The 19,365-nt window shown below is 43.1% G+C and overlaps 2 protein-coding genes across 2 annotated transcripts in view; both read left to right on the top strand.

Moving 5' to 3' along the window:
• The window catches only part of cpn1 (carboxypeptidase N, polypeptide 1), a 409,472-nt gene that overhangs the window by 4,775 nt on the left and 385,332 nt on the right, over window positions 1-19,365 (top strand). The gene's annotated exons all lie outside the window — the stretch shown is intronic.
• LOC310874988 (rho-related GTP-binding protein RhoN-like) overlaps window positions 1-19,365 on the top strand; it is a gene marked incomplete at its 3' end in the record, with an annotated part of 63,286 nt that overhangs the window by 43,338 nt on the left and 583 nt on the right. Inside the window, exons 3-4 of the mRNA XM_083787979.1 lie at window positions 2,424-2,533; window positions 10,772-10,906. Of these exons, the coding sequence (XP_083644105.1) occupies window positions 2,424-2,533; window positions 10,772-10,906 (245 nt within the window). The remainder of the gene's footprint in view (window positions 1-2,423; window positions 2,534-10,771; window positions 10,907-19,365) is intronic.

The following is a 19,365-nucleotide window of genomic DNA, read 5'->3' as shown; positions in this document are numbered from 1 at the left end:
TAAAACCTCTCTCAAGACCAGAGGCCCATTCTACAAATGCCTTCTGAATCAGTAGTTCTCGCACTTTAACTCTTTTCTTTTGCCAAGTACGTAATTACCCCCCCGCCTATGGGACGTTATATGCCATCTACAGATATTTTCGTACCCAGCCCCCTCCTCCCAAATACACACAAATACACCGTATATGAAGCGGTTGAGCTGGAAATCATTGGTCCGGTTGCTAGGCAACGTCTCCAGCACCAGGGTCTTTGCACACTTATACCTCCAGTCAAAGTAGGATTTTCAAAGCCTCATAAATCGGCAAACAAAATATGAGCGCTGACTCCTTCTTGGTGATCGGCATCCATCCAAAATCGCCCTGGCAGGGTTTACCTACACTCTGCTGCCACCTAGCGTGGCACAGGAAGAATGAAAGATTATTTTCAAAAATGTTCAAAAATAGCTGATAATAGGGCCTGTGCCGTGGCTCAGCGGTCCAGGCACCTTGGCTGGTAATCCAGTCTGGCAGTGTGCCGCGGGTTCGACTACCGATCCCGACGGCCTTTACTGCATGTCACCCCCCCACATCTCTCTCCCCATTTCCTGTCAGCCTACTCAGACAGTATTTTATAAAATAAAAAGGCAAAAGCCACAAATAAATAAAATAAATAGCTGATAATAGTAAAATGACACAAATGCTTTCCCGGTTTTAATTGGTGAAAAAAAACGTATGCTATATGCCTTTTTTGTTAGTATTATAAATCATTACAATCTTGTGTTTTGCCAATAATTATTTGATTGCTCACTTCTTGCATAATGTTCCCACGGCCCACATGGTTGATAACCGCTGGGATTTAGCACAACTAACACAGCTGTGTGGGTTTATTGTACCTTGTGTTCGGGGCCCTCTTCACAATCTGCTCGGTCAATTTTTACCTGCTATTAAAGAGAAAAATGAGGAGCTGCAAATTGCAGCATTATTCTCTCGGATGCAAAGGAGCATAATGAAGAATTGAGATCCTCCCGAGTCCCTCCGCGCTGAATCATACCCTCTCATTACCCGTCCATGTCAAAGCGCTGACGGATAAAACACAATGAGAGTATAGCTTAGCACATGGTCATTAAATCCCCTCACCGCCGTTATTGTCAAAAAGATCCGTTGCTGCAAAATGAGTCATTCGGTGACGACAAAAGCCGGATGGCGTTTCGGCAGGACGTACACAGCAAAGTGAGTTGAACTCTGAGAAAGGGGTCAAATGGAAAGTGTTGCACGTATAAAACGATCGACAGTGATGTAACTGGAATGCATCATGTATTTTTTGATTTGAATTATCTAATCAAAATGATCTGTATTTGATATTGTCGAAAACCTTTCATCTCCATATTTTAACTTTATGTGTTTTGCGTAAGTTAAAGGACCACTTCACCACTTTTCAACCTATCTTCATATAATGGGTCCTCACTAATAATCATGAACAAATGGCGCAATTTTTTTCTACTCGGTCTGTGTCTCATAGGAGGGCAGTGGGCAGTTCAGAAACCATCTTCCAATGACATCATCGATGGGGAATACAAGCTAATAGAAACTGCAGGCTTTCTAGTCCTGAAAAGTTGCAATGCGAAAATGGAAGCCATCGTTCTCACGATAATGAAAATCTAAACATTTGTGTAAAAAAAATCTTGTTTAAAAAATAATCTGCCTAATGATGTCACTGGAAGACGGTTTCTAAACTGCCCACAGCCCTCCTATGAGACACAGACTGAGTAGAAAAAATGGTGCCATTTTATCATGATTATTAGTGAGGACCTATTATATGAAGATACGTTGAAAAGTGGTGAAGTGGTCCTTTAAACACAGGCATTCTTTTTAGGTTAGTTTTGAGTTTGGGCATAGGGGAGTCAGTCAAGAAGAACCATATCGTTCTTATTGTACACAGCTCTTTGTGCTGTTCTGCCAACGAGGAATGTCGTCTCTGCCTCCTTTTTTTTTTTTTACAGTTGACGACGTGCCCCTGAGCTACTCATTGGAGACTGGATGTACAGTAATGCTTGGTGCAGATCCTAGTTGCCCACGGCGATAATCTGTGGTTATACTGGAGTGCTGTACAGTATGTGTGAATATAGGGAGTGTTTCCTGTGTCCCCAGGGGGAGGTTAAATTGCTTGTACGGCTTCACCCAGCAGATGGCTGCTAGCAGTATCCCACTGACCCCCATTTTATCTTTACTTTATTATTGAAATTCCCTTATGTGTAAACAAACATGCATGAAAGAGAAAAGACTATGGGACATTACATAATAGATATTACAATATGCATACAAATATGTATATACATATCTAACCTTTTATTCAGCTCTGAGAGTATACAGTATACAAATGGACCCGTATAGGTTGGTTCCACTTGCTACGACATTAAATAACGAGTCTTTGTTCTGACCCGTATAGGTTCAGCCTACTACGACAACGTGCGTCCTCTGGCCTACCCCGACTCGGACGCCGTCCTCATCTGCTTCGACATCAGCCGCCCGGAGACCCTGGACAGTGTGCTGAAAAAGGTCTGTTGGTTAGTTTTTATGTCTTTTTTTCTTCCTCTTGTCTTTAGGTGAGGTGAGTTTTCAAAGATATACAGGCGTGTGGTAAATGGTGCATTTATATAGCGCCTTTATCCAAGGCGCTTTACATAGCTTGTGCATTACATTCTCCCATTCACACACATTCATACACCGATGGCGGCGCAGAAACCATGCAAGGCACCAACCTGCACATCAGGAGCAATTAGGGGTTCAGCGTCTTGCTTGAGGACACTTCGACACTAACTGTATTTTGCGTGTCTTAAGTACCATGTCTTATTACCTAACTTGAGTAAACTAAAGACCTGGAGGCGTGATCAATGCCATTTGGCTATTCTGAGTGGCCAAAGAGCATTGATCACGCCTCCAGGTCTTTAGTTTACTCAAGTTAGGTAATAAGACCTGGTACTTAAGACACGCAAAATACAGCCCTATCTCTGGGGGAGCCCAGGTTCGAACTGGCGTGTGCGTGCGCCCGTGTGTTGGAACTATTTTGCATTATTGTGTTTAAAGGCAGTATAAGTGACATTTATTTGTTCAAATAAGCGTCAAAACCTTTTTGTTTGTTTTAATGAAACAATATCGGTCACAGCACCTTTTTTAATGCGATGAGTTAATTGGACAGATTTGCAGCAAAACATAAACAAACTGATGGACGACATAATCAAGGCGCACAGCGATTAAATTCATTGCCATCCAAGGAGAGCTCCGTGCCGACCGGCCTGCACGTCTTAATGAAGACGCTGACATCAAATAAAACGCTTCCCGGAGAGCATTTCACCCAAGGAGGAATCTGCCTCTTTGTTTCACCGTGAAGTACGAATCGAGTGAGCAAAACATTTGACGTGACACGTAAATGGACCTCAGCAGGGACAAGCTTTACAACTGCGTGCATGCGTGCGTGCGTGCGTGCGTGCGTGCGTGCAGCTCGCTCCGTCATGAACTTTCAGCAGCATGAAGCGCATGAGACTGAACAAATGCCAGTGTGTGCCCAGGGAGGAAACACAATGACGGTCAGAGAATATACAGAGCTGGTGGTGACTTACTGTTCTGTGCGGTACACACACACACACACACACACAGACCATAGACCAGAGGCGTGTCTACGATAAGGCGAGGACAGATGTCCGCCTGTCCAAATCCATTTTCTGCCTGGCCAAAATCCATACAGTGAGGACAAAAACAAGACCTGAGAACTATCAGTGGACAGCGGATTGGCCGTGGTGCGTATAGAAGCTCGACCCTCAATCACCCATTCGAATGCAAATGCATGCCTTTCAGCCTTTGTATCCTACTGTCTGGCAGGTATATCTCTTTGACAACCTTTAGTGCGCGGGGGGGCGACAATTAACACATCTTTGCCTTCCCAAAATGTAATTCCTGGAAACGGCACTGACTTAGACACCCAGGCGTATGAAGAGCCTGTGCACCTGTGTCCAATGTTGTTATCTGGTCACAAGCTGTTAATGCTTCTCATTGGTTAAATATTCATAAAACTTCAGCAGTTTCAACCTGCCATGAAAGGCAAAATAAATATTCTAAAATATTTTTGTTAAATTCTTCAAAAATGGCAATAAAATAGCCAGTACAAGCTCGCAACACGTCACGGTCACAATGTGATGCGTTTCAGCTTGTAGATTGTTGATTATTTCTGGCTCTGTCATGATTAAAGGAGGAAGACCATTGTATAACTTTTGTTTAGGCAAACAAACAGACACACACACACACACACACACACACACACACCCTCACACACACACACACACACACACACACACACTTGTCTTGGCTTAAGCCAAGACAGTTTTAATTAAAATCTTACAAACCACTCGGCCAAGAGTTATGTGAGATTTTAAGCCAAATGTGTTTAAAGCCCCAAACAAAAGTTGTAAACGTAGCTGTTTGGCTACGTTTCAAACTGTTCTTTTGCATTATACGATGGTCTCCCTCATTAGTTTTTTTTTTGTTGCATTATTTGGATTTTCGCTTCCTTGGTAACCCTATAGGACTCTGCACTTGTTTGCAATAATAAGGCATTCATTCATGAAAGACAATATATGAACAATGTGAATGCGAAAGGTTTCTGCCCAACAGCTACGATATCTTTGCACCCCGGCATCACTGGCCGGACGGCATGGTCCGTCTCTCCATTTGTATCCCCAAACACAAAAGATCCTTTTCTCCCAGACGGCGGTGGTGTCACCGTCGGAGTGACACTGTCTGTGTTATATACGCGTTGTGGTGTCTCCACCACGCCGTTTAGCTGGAGCCTGGAGGGACCACGTGCAGCCTTGCTTTCTCTTCCTCTCTCATTCTGTGCCAAACGCTGTACTAACTGATGAATGTCAGCGATTAAACACGAGTCACAAAAGGCCTCGTGAGAAGAAGAGCGCTTCATTGTCTGTACGCCTGCGAGCCTCGATCCAAGTCCTTTAAGTCAGTACTCGTCATCGACCGTGCACGTCGACGGCGACGGGAGACGGAGTTTTCAGCATTTAGCGCCGGCTCGATTTGAGACGGAAAACACAATGCTGATTGCTTAATGGTGTAAAAGATAGAGAGGTGTTCCTTCGATTTGGGATTACTGTGTGCGTGCGTGTGCGTGCGTGCGTGTGTGTGCGTGCGTGGCCCACACCATGGCTACCATCATCACAGTGACAGTGAAGGCTCCAGGTAAAGGATCTTAAGGCAGCACCCTGAGGTCATAACACACTGCTAGTCATTCATGAGGAACCCAATACCTCCATGAGAGAGAGTGAGAGAGAGAGAGACAGAGTTTGAGACAGAGAGAGGTAAGGAGGGTGAGATATACTGATGGCGTTGGTCTCTCTGGTGTTGTGTCCTCAGGCAGGACACCATGCGGAGGGCACTCCACTGAGCTCATGCCCCTCAGATTCGGCACAAACACGGGGATGAATACGTTCTACCATTAGCTCGCCACAATGTGGTGTCGAGTATAATCACGGCCAGTTTGACCGTGCAGCAGTGCAATGCAGCAATGTGACATAATCGATAATCGAAGCCTAAATATAATTATGTATAATGTATACTTGATATAATTATAATACTGTATATAATATTATATATGGAGTATAAGTGGAGTTGGGAGGTTTTTTGTCAAAGCGCTTTTTGATACCGGTACTTCATTGGTTAAATATGTTTTAACCAACACACACTACGTAAAGATTTAAGATTATTTTTTTAAACCTAAAAAATGGAGTTAGGTGGTTTCTTCCGGACAGCAACGATATAATATCATTCTAAATATTGTATTGACTGATTGACTGACAAATACGCCATGACGTGCAGTCATTGGTGCCTAACCGCTCCAATGACTGGCCGTGTGTATAATCTGTATGTCTGTCTGGGGCGGCGGTTGCTCAGGGGTAGAGTGGCTCGAGGGTAAGGTTGCCTGTTCGAACCCGGGCTCTCCCAGAGTTAGTGTCGAAGTGTCCTTGAGCAAGACACTGAACCCCAAATTGCTGATGATGTGCTAGTTGGTGCCTTGCATGGTTTCCTCCGCCATCGGTGCATGAATGTGTGTGAACGGGTGAATTGATGCACAATCTATGTAAAGCGCCTTGGATAAAGGCGCTATATAAATGCACCATTTACCATTTCTGTTTGGAGTACGAACAGCTGCAGTGCAGCCGTGTTGTTGAGCAGCTTGCACACGTGTGTGATTTTTATAGTGAAAATGGCTCTGCTGTGCTTGTAGAATAGCTATTTTGTATATCTTAGTGCACTACCACTATAAACCTAACCCACCTAACACAGGTGGTTAATCCGACTAATGATTGAATAGATTATGTTTTTTCGTCGATTTGTTGATATACTGGGCCTGGGCCGTGGCTCAGCGGTCCAGGCACCTTGGCTGGTAATCCAGGCAGTGTGCTGCGGGTTCGACTCCCGATCCCAACGGCCTTTAATGCATGTCACCTCCCCCCCCATCTCTCTCCCCATTTCCTGTCCCTCCATAAAAAGTATAAAATAAAGCCACAAAAAAAACAATTTAAAATGTGTTGATATACTGTATAAAAACTAAAAAGTAAAGAAAACCTGCTTCTTCATTACTTGATTAACCTACGTCACTACGTGAGTCTGCTATTGGTTCTGTTATTTTGGGTTAATTGGCCAGGGCTACGCTGACATTGTGGGTGGAGGATTAGCAAATAAAGGAGTCTGACGTGACACATTTTAAAGAAAGATTAGACTGTGAAGTGAAGAAAGTGAAGTGCCGTGTGTGTGTGTGTGTGTGTGTGTGTGTGTGTGTGTGTGTGTGTGTGTGTGTGTGTGTGTGTGTGTGTGTGTGTGTGTGTGTGTGTGTGAGTGTGTGCGGAGGGGGGAGGTCTAGCTTAACAGATGTTGAGGTATAAAATCTAGTTCACAGGTCACGTAGCATATGAAAACAGATGCTAGCCAAATAAACGGATGTTTGCATACACACGCACATCTCCCTTACACGAGTGGAATCAGAATTAGAATCTTCTTTATTGTCACATCACAGGCTTTTGAAAGGTGTAAAGAAGTGGGTGAAATGTGTTTTTCTGCACCATTTGGTGGTGTTTCGTGAGAAGAGGGAGGTAGAGTGAGAGCAGAAGAGAAAAAAAAGGAAGGGATAGAAACAGCATCAATGAACAAAGATATGCTACATATATAATATATGTATATATATACCTGTATGTAAAAAGTGCTTTGGACAAAACCTCTTAACTCCATTGGACCCTCAAACTGTCTGCTAGAGCAGTTAACTCCACCACCTCCCCCCCTCTCATGCAAGTAAACCAATTTTGGAGGCAGCATTGCGTTGTTTACAAAATATAAGGTTTTCTTAATTTCCTGATTTCTTTTTCTTTTCTTTTTTTTCCTGAAAAATGTACATTTTGGTGGTTTCTTCCCCATAGCAGAGATATACTATTATATCCAGGTGTTAAAAACAGCCATAGCCGTCATCACAAATGTGATGAGGTCAAGTGCCTATGGCCGAATTTAGTGTTTTTCGGGCAAAATTATTGCTTGCAATGGATTCAGAGTCATGAATAACCCCTAGTTTGACAGTCACATGCTACTTAAAGCATAATGGAAAATTTAAGTATTTGCCTTGGATAGGTTGTCAGTGGTACCCCAGCTTATTATGCTAATTATGAAAATTGCCCAACATATATGCAAGTTAGCATCTGGCAGTTTCTAAATGCTGGGGGACCCATACTCAACATTTCTAACATAAAACTTTAGGGTACTCAAAATGTCCGGGTTTAACAATTTGGCAAGTAAGTGGACTATTATGTAGATCTGGAAAATAAAAACGACCCGACCAAGCGGGTGAACGGTCCCCAAATCTGAGTCGTGAATTCATCCCATGTGAACGCTGGATTGTGAGTGGCTTTGAGCCTGCCTGAGGGGGTGGTGGGGGGGGGGCACTTTGCATTGTGCGTGTGGAGTTGAGTGACCCACAGATGTGGCGCTGGCATCCCTGGCATCCATTCTCAGAGGCACGCATTCATCACTGCTATAGCCAGGCATCTCACGAAGGGGTCAAAGTTCAAGTTAGTCTCTCAAGTGGACCCCCCATCCGTCCGGACCCCCCCCCCCCCCTCCTCCGAAGATCTGACACCGTGGGCCACCAGAGGAGAGACTTGAGGGTTTTTTTTTTGTTGTCATCGCCGAGAGCGATGATGGCGCCCGACAACAGAAATGCCTCCTCCACATTGAAAGGAATGACTATTCTCTCCATAATTATGACATTTGACGTGCAATCAAAGGGGGGGGCTGTTTTCTTTTTGCTTCTCGGAAGGTGAATACCGATTTAGCTCCCAGTCGCCATTGGCAACTGGGAGGTGTGTGCGTGTGTGTGTGTGTTTGTGTGTGTGTGTGTGTGTGTGTGTGTGTGTGTGTGTGTGTGTGTGTGTGTGTGTGTGTGTGCGTGTGTGCGTGCGTGCGTGCGTGCGAGCGACACTTTTGAAATCAAAGGACCTCCAGATTTGGTGTGCACGATCCCCGGATCCCCACATAACTCTGAGGGTGTGCAAATGGAAGCGTATGGGTCCATTTGGTTCCATCTGCACACTCTCAGAGTTAAAGATGCGTTTTAAAGGTCCATTTGGTTCCTAACCATCAAACTATTTAGCTGGGGGACCCACTTGCCACCTGAGGGACCCCGGACCCCATTTTGAGAACCTCTGTAATATCAGCCAATTGTTGTTTTGGTTCTGCTTGATTGGATTTGTGTTTCCAGCCAGTCGTAATAATTGAGTTGCTGTGTGTCATACCGTATCTATCAAATGTAATCTGATAGTGTCCGGTCCTGTTGGGCACTGTCATAACAGCAAACTGTAGAAAGGTGAGGGACTATTTAAAGCAAACCTATCATTCTTGTCTCAATGATTCTGAGCTGACGGCTAACGTGTAAATATTGCTTTTGGCACCGTTCACAATGCAAGCTGTGGAAGATTCTGCTACCTTAACCCCATTTAGACCTGGGAACGATTCTACAAATGTCTTCTAAATCCTAAGCGGTTTTCTGAAAAACCCTGTGTTACTCAGTCCTTCTCAAACATTTTCATGTCGTCAAGGACTCCCAAGATTATATGTAATTGGCCGCCCACCCCCATCTGAAAATATGTTGTTCCAGGGACCCCCAGAAGCAAAGATTTGAGTTAAAAACTTTGGCTCTGAAGGAATATATATTCAAAGATTTGCGCCACATTTTCACGAATTTTCAAAAATAACAGACCTACAAGCTCGTAGCTTGTAGATCTGCTATTTTTCAATAGCTAATGTATAACATAATGCTGTTCCCGCCCAGAATGGGTTAAGGTCGGTTCGGGTGCGGTTCGAGTGGTGTCCAGTTTTAACCAATTCGACCCTCTATATACATGAAAAACATAAAACCCTTTACATCAAATAGCCGAGTGTTGCCTGGAAAAAAAAGGATGTTTATTGCCATCATAATATAATTTGAAAAATCCTGGAAATTAATTTCCACCTTCTTACAAGTATACAGGGCTGTCGTTCCAAAAAAGTCCCCAGAGCTTTGCTGTTTTGCGTTTGTCAGCATAAATGAATAAATAAATGAATCACCCCCCCCCCCCCCAAAACAAATGGCAAAACACATTTTGCCATTTGCATCATAAAGTTCCAGGTATTTTGATGCTGAAGGTCTGCCCAACTGCACTGTAAAGAGTGTACAAGGGGAACTAAATGGACCCGGGCCGAACATTTGTACTTATTTTTGGAGTTAAATCACCACTAAAGATTTCACTGTAGCGTGTACTACACCGTATACTGTACATATCATTGTTTGTGTGTTTATGAACTTTATGGCCCATCATAAAGGCTGTCTGCTCTGCCTTAGGAGTGTTTAATGAAACACTACATCATCACCGGTAAACACACCACTGTGCCTTTTATACAGGATATGTAAAATATATCGCCGCCGTCGGCATCTCCATTATTTTAACGTTTTTTTATTTATCTTTATTATTAAAAAGAAATCTATGTGAATGAATGACCTACTTCATCACGCCATGAAGGGTGTCGCGCTAAAGTTGCACAACAAGCATAATCTGTACAAGCTCACAACTTGAGTGTTGTGAGCTTGTAGATCGGCTATTTTATAAGTGTGTATGTGGGGTTTTATATTATTGAACCAATGAAAAGAGCTTCTGGCTAAATAATTTACATTTATTTATTTTTCTATTTCCTGAAGAGGCACCCGACCGCGACCATGTTGTTTCTGTCGGGTGGAAACCTCATATGTCCAGTGCAGTGTTGTTTTTGGCAACACATTTTAGTTTTGGTCATAGTCTCTTGAATAGTTTTCATTTAGTTTTAGTCACATTTTAGTCACCTGGAATGTTTTCGTGTTTTAGTTTTAGTCGACTAAAACAGTTGATTTAGGCCTTAATACCGTCGTAATGGCTGTTTTTTTTTCACTTGCTGAAAATTGTTATTTTCACCTTGCAACTAATGTACATTTTGCCATATGATGGTACCCCAACTTTCAGCAGCTGTCAAAAATTTCCCTAGGGTGGTTGAATATTAAACCAACGTGGGATATCTTAGTAGACACCTTTTACAAACACATTGGTGAAGAAAAGTCTTGGTAAGAAATGTATTCCCAGATTTGACATTATGCTGTTGATATTCCCTGACTATTTCGATGATTTTGTGTGTGTTGTCGTGCTGCTGCTGATGGCTGGGTGTCTCGTGTTCTCTCGACAGTGGCAGGGCGAAACCCAGGAGTTCTGTCCCAACGCCAAGATCGTCCTGGTGGGCTGCAAGCTGGACATGAGGACCGACCTCAACGTGCTGAGAGAGCTGTCCAAGCTACGGCTCATCCCCGTCACCCACGAGCAGGTGAGCAACAAACACACACACACACCCCTGCAACGAAGAAAAACAATAATAATACCACCTGAGCCATTAAATGGGTTAAGTTGTTCAAATATAAGGTAAGGATCAGTAACATAGCGATACGCTAAGAGCAATAGTCATGGAGTAAAAATAATAATTGGCATATACTATACTATAAACATATGCATACAGCACGTGGGCAATTTAGCGCTTCATTTCAGTACTAATTACCTAGTACAGTAGATGGCAACCTCTTAGAATCTGAAAAAAATAATTGTGAAGAATTAGCCTGCAGTTGCACCAGACGCAATTTGGAAACATCCCTGTGTCTAATTTAAAACAAATGTTGCACGCACACACGCACGCACGCACACGCACAAGCACACTCACGCTCACGCGCACACGCACGCATGCACACACACACACACACACACATACACACACGGGCAAGGTTTATTGCACCTCTTTTCCCCGGTGTAATACAAGGCACACAGCATGGATAAAGTAGATGCTTACTGAATTAATCATATTTATGATAAATTACACGGAATATGCATGAGACATGTTTTGTTTATTTTGGTAGCAGACATTCAGCTGTCCCTTCGATCTATGTCGGTGGGGCTTTTATTGGGTTTTTATTGGGTATGGGTATTTATTTGATATTTATTGGGTATTTATTGGGTATTTGAGCCACGGACCACCATTTGCTGACATTTAGCCTCTCAGACCCAAAACTTAGAATATTTTGTTGTCGTTGGACAAGATCTTTAACACAATTCCATGCTGTATTAATGTTGGTACAATAGGAGAGATAACAGGCCAAACGTTGAATTGTGTAGACTTCTTGTAAATTAAGTAATGCATGATGTTTAACAATAATTTAACTCTTGAGGGTAAAATTAAACCATCTTGAGGGTAAAATGAAACCCATTAAGAGTTAAAGATCGACTATAAGGGTCCATTTGGTTACCAACTCAGAGGTTCCCAACCACTGGTACTAGCACCACTATTGGTACTTGAGCCTCCTCTGGTGGCACACAAAGGAGTCGCCCCAAAAAATAAGAAAAAAGACAAAAGTGGAATGAAATCGTTATATTACTACAGGTAGTTCTTCTGACTTTTTTACCGCCTGCACCAATCGCTCCCACTTTTCACACAGGCATTGACCATAATAATAATGGAGTTCTTAACGAAGCCCTTTTTCCAATTTAACAAATTATAAATGAATAATGAATTTATTAGTGAATTAGAAATTCAAAAAATATCTCACAACGGGTAAGGGCTAGTACAAATCATTCTGGGGGTCCTTGACATGAAAAAGGTTGAGCACCACTGACACAGAAACAAGGATTTAGAAGACATTTTCTTTTTAGAATCGGCCTCTGGTCTAAGTGGTTTAATGAAATCAGTGATACTGTACTATTGGGTTAGGTACTGTTAGTAATAAGCTGTGGGCTTGGTGATGTCAGCTCAGTGGCCTTGTAGTTAGAGTGTCCGCCCTGAGACTGGGAGGTTGGGGTTCAATCCCCGGGCGGGTCATACCAAAGACTCAAAAAATGGGACCCAGTGCCTCCCTGCTTGACACAGCATCCAAGGGTTGGATTGGGGGTCATGTCATGTCCAGGGGGTGTACTTGTACATCAAGCTGCCTCACGCTACAGAAACAGGAGATAGGCTCCTGCCCTATATGGGCCTCATGGTTCGGCAAGGCTACTTACTTGGTGATGTTAAGGGTCTGTGAAGGGCTTTCAGAGCCTAATAGCATTACCTTTTACAAATTCCATTCCACAGCCCTTTATTACTATATTTGTATTCACTGATTTGCCGCTGCAGTGCTATCCACTAGATACTACTAATGCTTGATAGTATATTGCCTGATAAATGAGAGCATTCTATTTCATTGGCCTCTGTGCATAACCCATTTTGACCGAGGACCGATTCTACAAATGTCTTCTAAATCATGACCGTTATCTGAAAAAACCTCATGTTTCTATGTCAGTGGTTCTAAAACTATTTCATGTCAAGGACCCCCAGAATTATATGTATTTGGCCTCCGACCCCCCCCCCCATCTGAAAATATGTTCCAGGGACCTCCCAGAAGCAAAGATTTGAGTTAAAAACGTTCGCTCTGCCTCTGAAAGAATATAATATTCAAAGATTTGTGTCACATTTTCACGATTTTTCAAAAATAGCAGACCTACAAGCTCGAGCTATGAGCTTGTATAGGTCTGCTATTTTCCAATAGCTACAGCATAACATAATGCTTAAAAACCCACCAAAAAGGGGTTCCCGCCCAGAATGGGATAAAGCAAAAACCTGAGGCAAATGACTTCTGAAAACAAGTTAGCTGACTCCTGTCTGAGTTCCCAAACTATGAAAGCAACGCAGCGGCATAAAATGCCTCTGTAATAAGACCAGGGACTTGGGGGGGGGGCGGGGGTTGAGAGACAATACCCCGTACAATGTAAAAGTGGAATAATTGTTTTGTTGGCATCTCCCGAGCAGTGGAACAGCTGCTCACTTGAATTTTAATGGCCCCATTTTCTGTATTGATAAGATTTCTTTCTACCCTCCTCCCTTTCGTCTGGAAAAAACCTCACATGTCCCAAAAAACTGTTACTTTTCAGGATTCGATTCGGAAGCATCAAAAGTATAGCAGATCCGCAAGCTCGAAAGTAACGCGCCACGTGGGAGTCGGCTACGTTTGATGCCTTTCGTGTGACGCCGTGGTGCGCTCAAGTATAGGGCGTTCATTTAGGCGGGTTTTTTTTGGGGGGGGGGGGGGGGAACACACAAAAACGTAGAATACTGAGATACGAGGTTTTCTGGCCGACGTGGCAACGATGTGGAAAGCGATGGTCCTCGGCGGGGGGACGAATTACAGCATGTTCTCGCGGCGCTCCCAGACAACAACTTTAACCCTTTTGGCGTGTTTCAAGCATTATGTTATATAAATAGCAGATCTACAAGGTCTGCTATTTCTGAAAAATCGTGAAAATGTAGTGCAAAGCTTTGGATATATTCTTTCAGAGCCAACGTTGTTTTTTTAACTCAAATCTTTGCTTCTGGGTTGGGGAGGTCCCTGGAACAACATATTTTCAGATGGAGTTCGGCGGCCAATTACATGATATCATCATGGGGGTTCTTGACATGAAAATGAACCACTGACACATAGAAACGTGCGTTTTTCAGAAAACTGTCAGGATTTAGAATCGAGCTCAGCTGGTCTAAATGGGCTAATGGTGTAAAACAATCCAACTAGAACGACGTGCTCAGTCAGGGGAGCGTGGATCTCCACCATAACCGTGTTTCTGCAGTGCCGCGTGTGACCACAATGTTTTAGAGCACTGGTTCCCAAACCTTTTCATGGACCCCCCAAAATGATACTCATTACTAGCCTGCGGAGCCCCAATTGGAAAATAATATGCTAAGGACCCCCATAAGAGAAGATCTTTACGGCTCTAGGGCAGACCCGACGCTCAGCGAAGGGTCTTCTACCCTCCCAGCCAGTGTAAAATACCAGGTAAGCTGGGGCCTCGAGTGGCTTATTGCTTTTCTAAAACGGTTACAAACATATAGCAATATTAACCTAATAAAACGATTGAATTCACAAAAGTAGCTACGCTTTGCGCCACCAGAGCGAGCCACATCACTTCCTTGTTTTGCTCGGCAAGTAGCCCCAGTGATTGAAGGAGTGGGTTATCGGTGGAATTTACACCGGTCACGTGACGGTAACCAGCCAATCAGAATCAAGTATTGGGACTACCCGTTTTAGAATGGCATTTCTATCTCAGGGACCCCATGCAATACATGTTGTAAAAATCAAACTTGATTTAACTCTGAGAGTGTTGTACACTCTCTGAGTTACAGAGAGGGTCAATTTGGTTCCTATAACTATCATTTAGCTGGGGGACCCCCTGGGATTCCCTCAAGGACCCCCACTTTGGGAACCACTGTTTTAGAGATGGCGTTCGTTTTTTGTGTATTTGAAATTTTGGATGTTTCTATACTTATATTTTTGGGATTCTTTCAATTCATATACTTTTTGATGTATATAAGCCTGGAGTTTGGGTCTAGCATTCCACTGAAAAGCATTGCTGATGCGCAACTCTTTTCTTATTCAATCAATGTTTTAGAGATGTGTGTGTATGTATGAAATGGCACTGGGAGGAGGGATTGTTAGTTTCTTCTTGTGTCCGATATGCAGGGTTGGGAGGGTTACTTTTAAAAAGGAATCCCCTACAGTTACAAGTTACTTGCTAAAAAATGTAGTCAGTAACGTAATCCCGATTACTCCATTTAAAAAGTAAAACTAAATTTTATTAGATAATACAAGTTTTACCATTGATAGACAAGAATGTTGAGCCTATGAAATTAAGATAAGGACAACAGAAATATGGTTAAGGTCATTTAATTGTTAAGAATTTGATTACAGGCACAGCCTATATTCCCTAAGGCTATACATAGGCTAGATAAATTAAATTGTAAATTGTGCGATATTACTTTCCTCGTGAGAATGAACAGACGTGACAGATGGCTGTTATAAAGATGAAAGACAAGATCACCAAAGCACGCAATCAAATTATCTCTGATATGGAAAGTTAGATAATGGCTTCTATGAATATGCAGTGACATGTACAGTACAGTATTGTAGGCCTGTGTTGATTGCCGTTTGTGTTGATTGCGTATTGTTGTCCTTTCTACATCTCGTGTCGTTTTAGATTTTAGCTTTAGCAACAAAGGTTTTCCAGAAGTCATAGGATTTCTGAACAGTAGAACACTGGTTCTCAAAAATAGCAGATGTGCAAGTTTGCAGCGCTGTGTGTGAGCTTTGAAGCTATGAGCTTGAAAAAAGTGTCTTGAAGATTTTGAGTGATTTTGATCTTCTTCTTTTTTTTTAAATACGAAAATCTTCTTTTCTGGAGGTCCGTGGAACAAAACATTTTAAGACTTGGTGGAGGGGGGGGGGGGGGGTCAACTTGGGGGTCCTTGGCACAAACAAGTTTGAGAAGTAGGTGATCTAGAATGTACTTGTAGAATCGGCGTCAGGTCTTAAAGCATTAGGTTATACTTTAGCTATTGACAAATAGCAGATCTACAAGCTCATAGCGTGGCACCGAGTGCCGCGCTACGCGCCAGTAGGTCTGCTATTTTTGAAAAATCGTGAAAATGTGGCCGTTTTTAACTCAAATCTTTGCTTCCGTGGGTAACAACATATTTTCAGATGGGGGTCGGCGGCCAAATACATATATTTTTGCGGGTTCTTGACATGAAATAGGTTTTGAAACAGGTTTTTCAGAAAACTGTCATGATTCAGAAGACATTTGTAGAATCGGTTGTCGGGTCTTAACGGTATTAACCGAAGCAGCTGCAGTGTTTTATCTGGTTTCAATACAAAATGGCTCTGGGTATAGAAATGAAGGGAGGCCTGCCTCCAAGTGGCAGACCTCTGCGGCGGCTCAGGGGTAGAGTGGCCGATATATAACAGCCGGTTCCACAGTTCCATCCCCCGGCCTCCCCCCAGAGTTAGTGTCGAAGTGTCCTTGAGCAAGACGCTGAACCCCTAATTGCTTGCAGGTTGGTGCCTTGGATCGTTTCCTCCGCCCTCGGTGTCTGAATGAGTGAATGTAAAATGCTTTAGCTTTGGATGAAAGCGCTATTTTTTTTACCAATGAATGACGTTCAAGGGCCTTGGTAACCAGTGGTGGAAAGTAACTAAGTACTTTTACTTAAGTACTGTACTGTACTTAAGTACAATTTTGAGGTATTTGTACTTTACTTGAGTATTTCCAATTTCCAATACTTTTACTTCTACTCCACTACATCTCAGAGCCAACATTTGTGCTTTTACTTTGACACTACAATGATTTGAAAACTTTAGTTACTATAGTTACTTTGGCGATTTTAATTTTGATTAGAAAACATGCATTAACCACTTCAACCCGATACATTTCGGCCATTTGAAAATAGCCGATCTACAAGCTCGTAGATCGGCTAATTTCAATAGATTTTGTACACATTTTGAACTTGTGAAATGGAATATTCTGCAAATGAGTACTTTTACTTTTAGTACTTTAAGTACATTTTGATGCCGATACTTTTGTACTTTTACTCAAGTACATTTTCAAGTCCATACTTTTACTTGTAACGGAGTAGTTCTAAATTGCAGTATTGGTACTTTTACTTAAGTAAAACAATCGACTACTTTTCCCACCACTGTCACTTGGTGCTTTTTTGTTGTTGTGGCTTTCGCCTTTATTTCATATTTTTTATGGAGGGACAGACAGTATAGGCTGACAGGAAATAGGGGGGGGGGGGTGACATGCAGTAAAGGCCGTCGGGATCGGGAGTCGAACCCGCGGCACACTGCCAGACTGGATTACCAGCCAAGGTGCCTGGACCGCTGAGCCACGGCCCAGGCCTGGTCACTATGGGTGCTTGTTGGGACGGTCATCCGTGTGCATTCCAAAAGGGCTTGTGGGTTCCACTGGGTGCTACAGTATCATTTGAACCCATTCTGACCTGAGATCAGATTCTAAAAATGTCATGAAATGCAGCGCCGCAAAGTGCTTTTCAGAGCATTGGAGAAAGAAAGAAAAAGAAAAGCAAGGCATAAAACATTAAAAACATCTCTACACATTTATTTATTTGTGAGCGGTGCATATAGCCACTCCAATGGTCTGTCTGTCTGTCTTTTGCTCAGGGGTAGAGTGGCCGGATGTGAGCCGTTGGGTTCCCAGTTCGATCCCGGGGCTCCCCCAGAGTTGGTGTCAAAGTGTTCTTGAGCAAAGACGCTGAACCCCTAATTGCTCCTGATGTGCTGGTTGGTGCCTTAACCCATTTTGACCTGGGAGCGATTCTGCAAATGTCTTCTAAATCCTGATTGTTTTCTTGAAAAAGCTGTTTTTCTATGTCAGTCGTTCTCAAACACTTTCATGTCACTTTTCACGATTCTTCAAAAATAGCTAAAGCATAACATAATGCTAACACCAAAAGGGGTTCCCGCCCAAAATGGGTTTTTAAATGGTTTCCTCCGCCATCGGTGTGTTAACGAGCTCGTTGTGCAACAACAATCAAACGGCAACTGGCTTTGCTTTGTAGCTCTGTGTCGTTTTGTAGCTGCCAGTGTGAACGCCGCATGGGAGTGTACGAATGTTGTCCTCTCTGAGGTTTACAAATGGACAAATTAACACGGAGGAGCTGGAAAAAGAACCGATTCAGGATGCTAAATCAGTATATAGGGCTCACATCTTGGTGGGATTCGCCTCTGTCATTTACAATACTAATTAGTCGTCGACGTTGCTGATGAAAGGGAGAGGAGGGCGATAGAGCCCCGCTGAGCTGAAGTTCAGCCGACCTCGGCGAACGCAGCATAAAGCTCTCATTTTTTTTTCCACACTAGTTTTATAGTTGCAGAGAAAAGCCTTTGAATATTTTATAGGTGTGCAGGGGGGAGCTCTGCTGTTTTCTTTTTCTCTTCTTCCCCCAGCTAGCTAGCAATTGTATCTTACCTCAAAAGGATGTGGCCATTATTCATTACCTAGTGGACTAAGAGAATAAATACAGTTATCAATCTTATTTTATGGCATTTCTGAAGCCGTGAACTCGTTTTGAACCGAGCCGATTTCAGACGTATACATACACAGGCCAGCCCGCCCCGGTGGCCTCGTGGTTAGAGAGTGTCTGCCTTGAGACTGGCAGGCTGGAGTTAAAACCTCCATAAAAATGGCAGTAACGTTACCCTTCTGGGCACTCGGCAACAGCCACTGCCGTATATGGTCTCTGCCGGGTGGATACCTCATGTGAAAACTGTTACTGTTCAGGATTCTAATTTAAAAAAAGTGATGTATCGTCGTACATCATCATCGCCCACTTCTTACTGACAGTTGAGAGTTGAAAGCCTCCTAGTCGTGTATATATATATATAATATATACAACAAACCAATGTTTGTGTTAGGACACATTTTGTGTTTACACTCACACTAAAAGCTGGACATAAGAGGGGCTGGCGCCCCTCAAAAGTCACACTTTTGTGAAGTGAGGGGCGCTCTTATCAGCATACATCACATTCCGTGCTCCTACGGACATACACACAAAGCTGTGCATAAGAGGGGCCCCTCACATAGGAGGAGCCCCTCAAAAATGGCAAAGGTTGAGGCAAAAATGCGCCGCCTCACTCAAACTGCGGATCTGCTACTTTCGATGCTGTTGTGTGACGGGCGTTACTTTACGGAAATCCCCCATAAAATATGGAGATAAGCGGCGTCTGCAATGCCCCGAGAGCAACAATACAATGTACCTCATCCAGTGGACCCCAGGGGTCCTTGAGGAAGTTCCAGGGGGTCCCCAGCTAAATGACAGTTTGGAACCAAATGGACCCTTATGGGTCTGTAATGTATAACTCTGAGAGTGTACGAATGGAACCAAATGAACTAAACTAAACGGGTCCATTTGGTTCCATT

This window comes from Protomyctophum parallelum (genome assembly GCF_964188405.1).
Source record: "Protomyctophum parallelum genome assembly, chromosome: 17".
NCBI classification, from domain to species: domain Eukaryota; kingdom Metazoa; phylum Chordata; class Actinopteri; order Myctophiformes; family Myctophidae; genus Protomyctophum; species Protomyctophum parallelum.
Note: the sequence above shows the minus strand (reverse complement) of the source record. Positions and strands in the feature narration are given on the sequence as shown.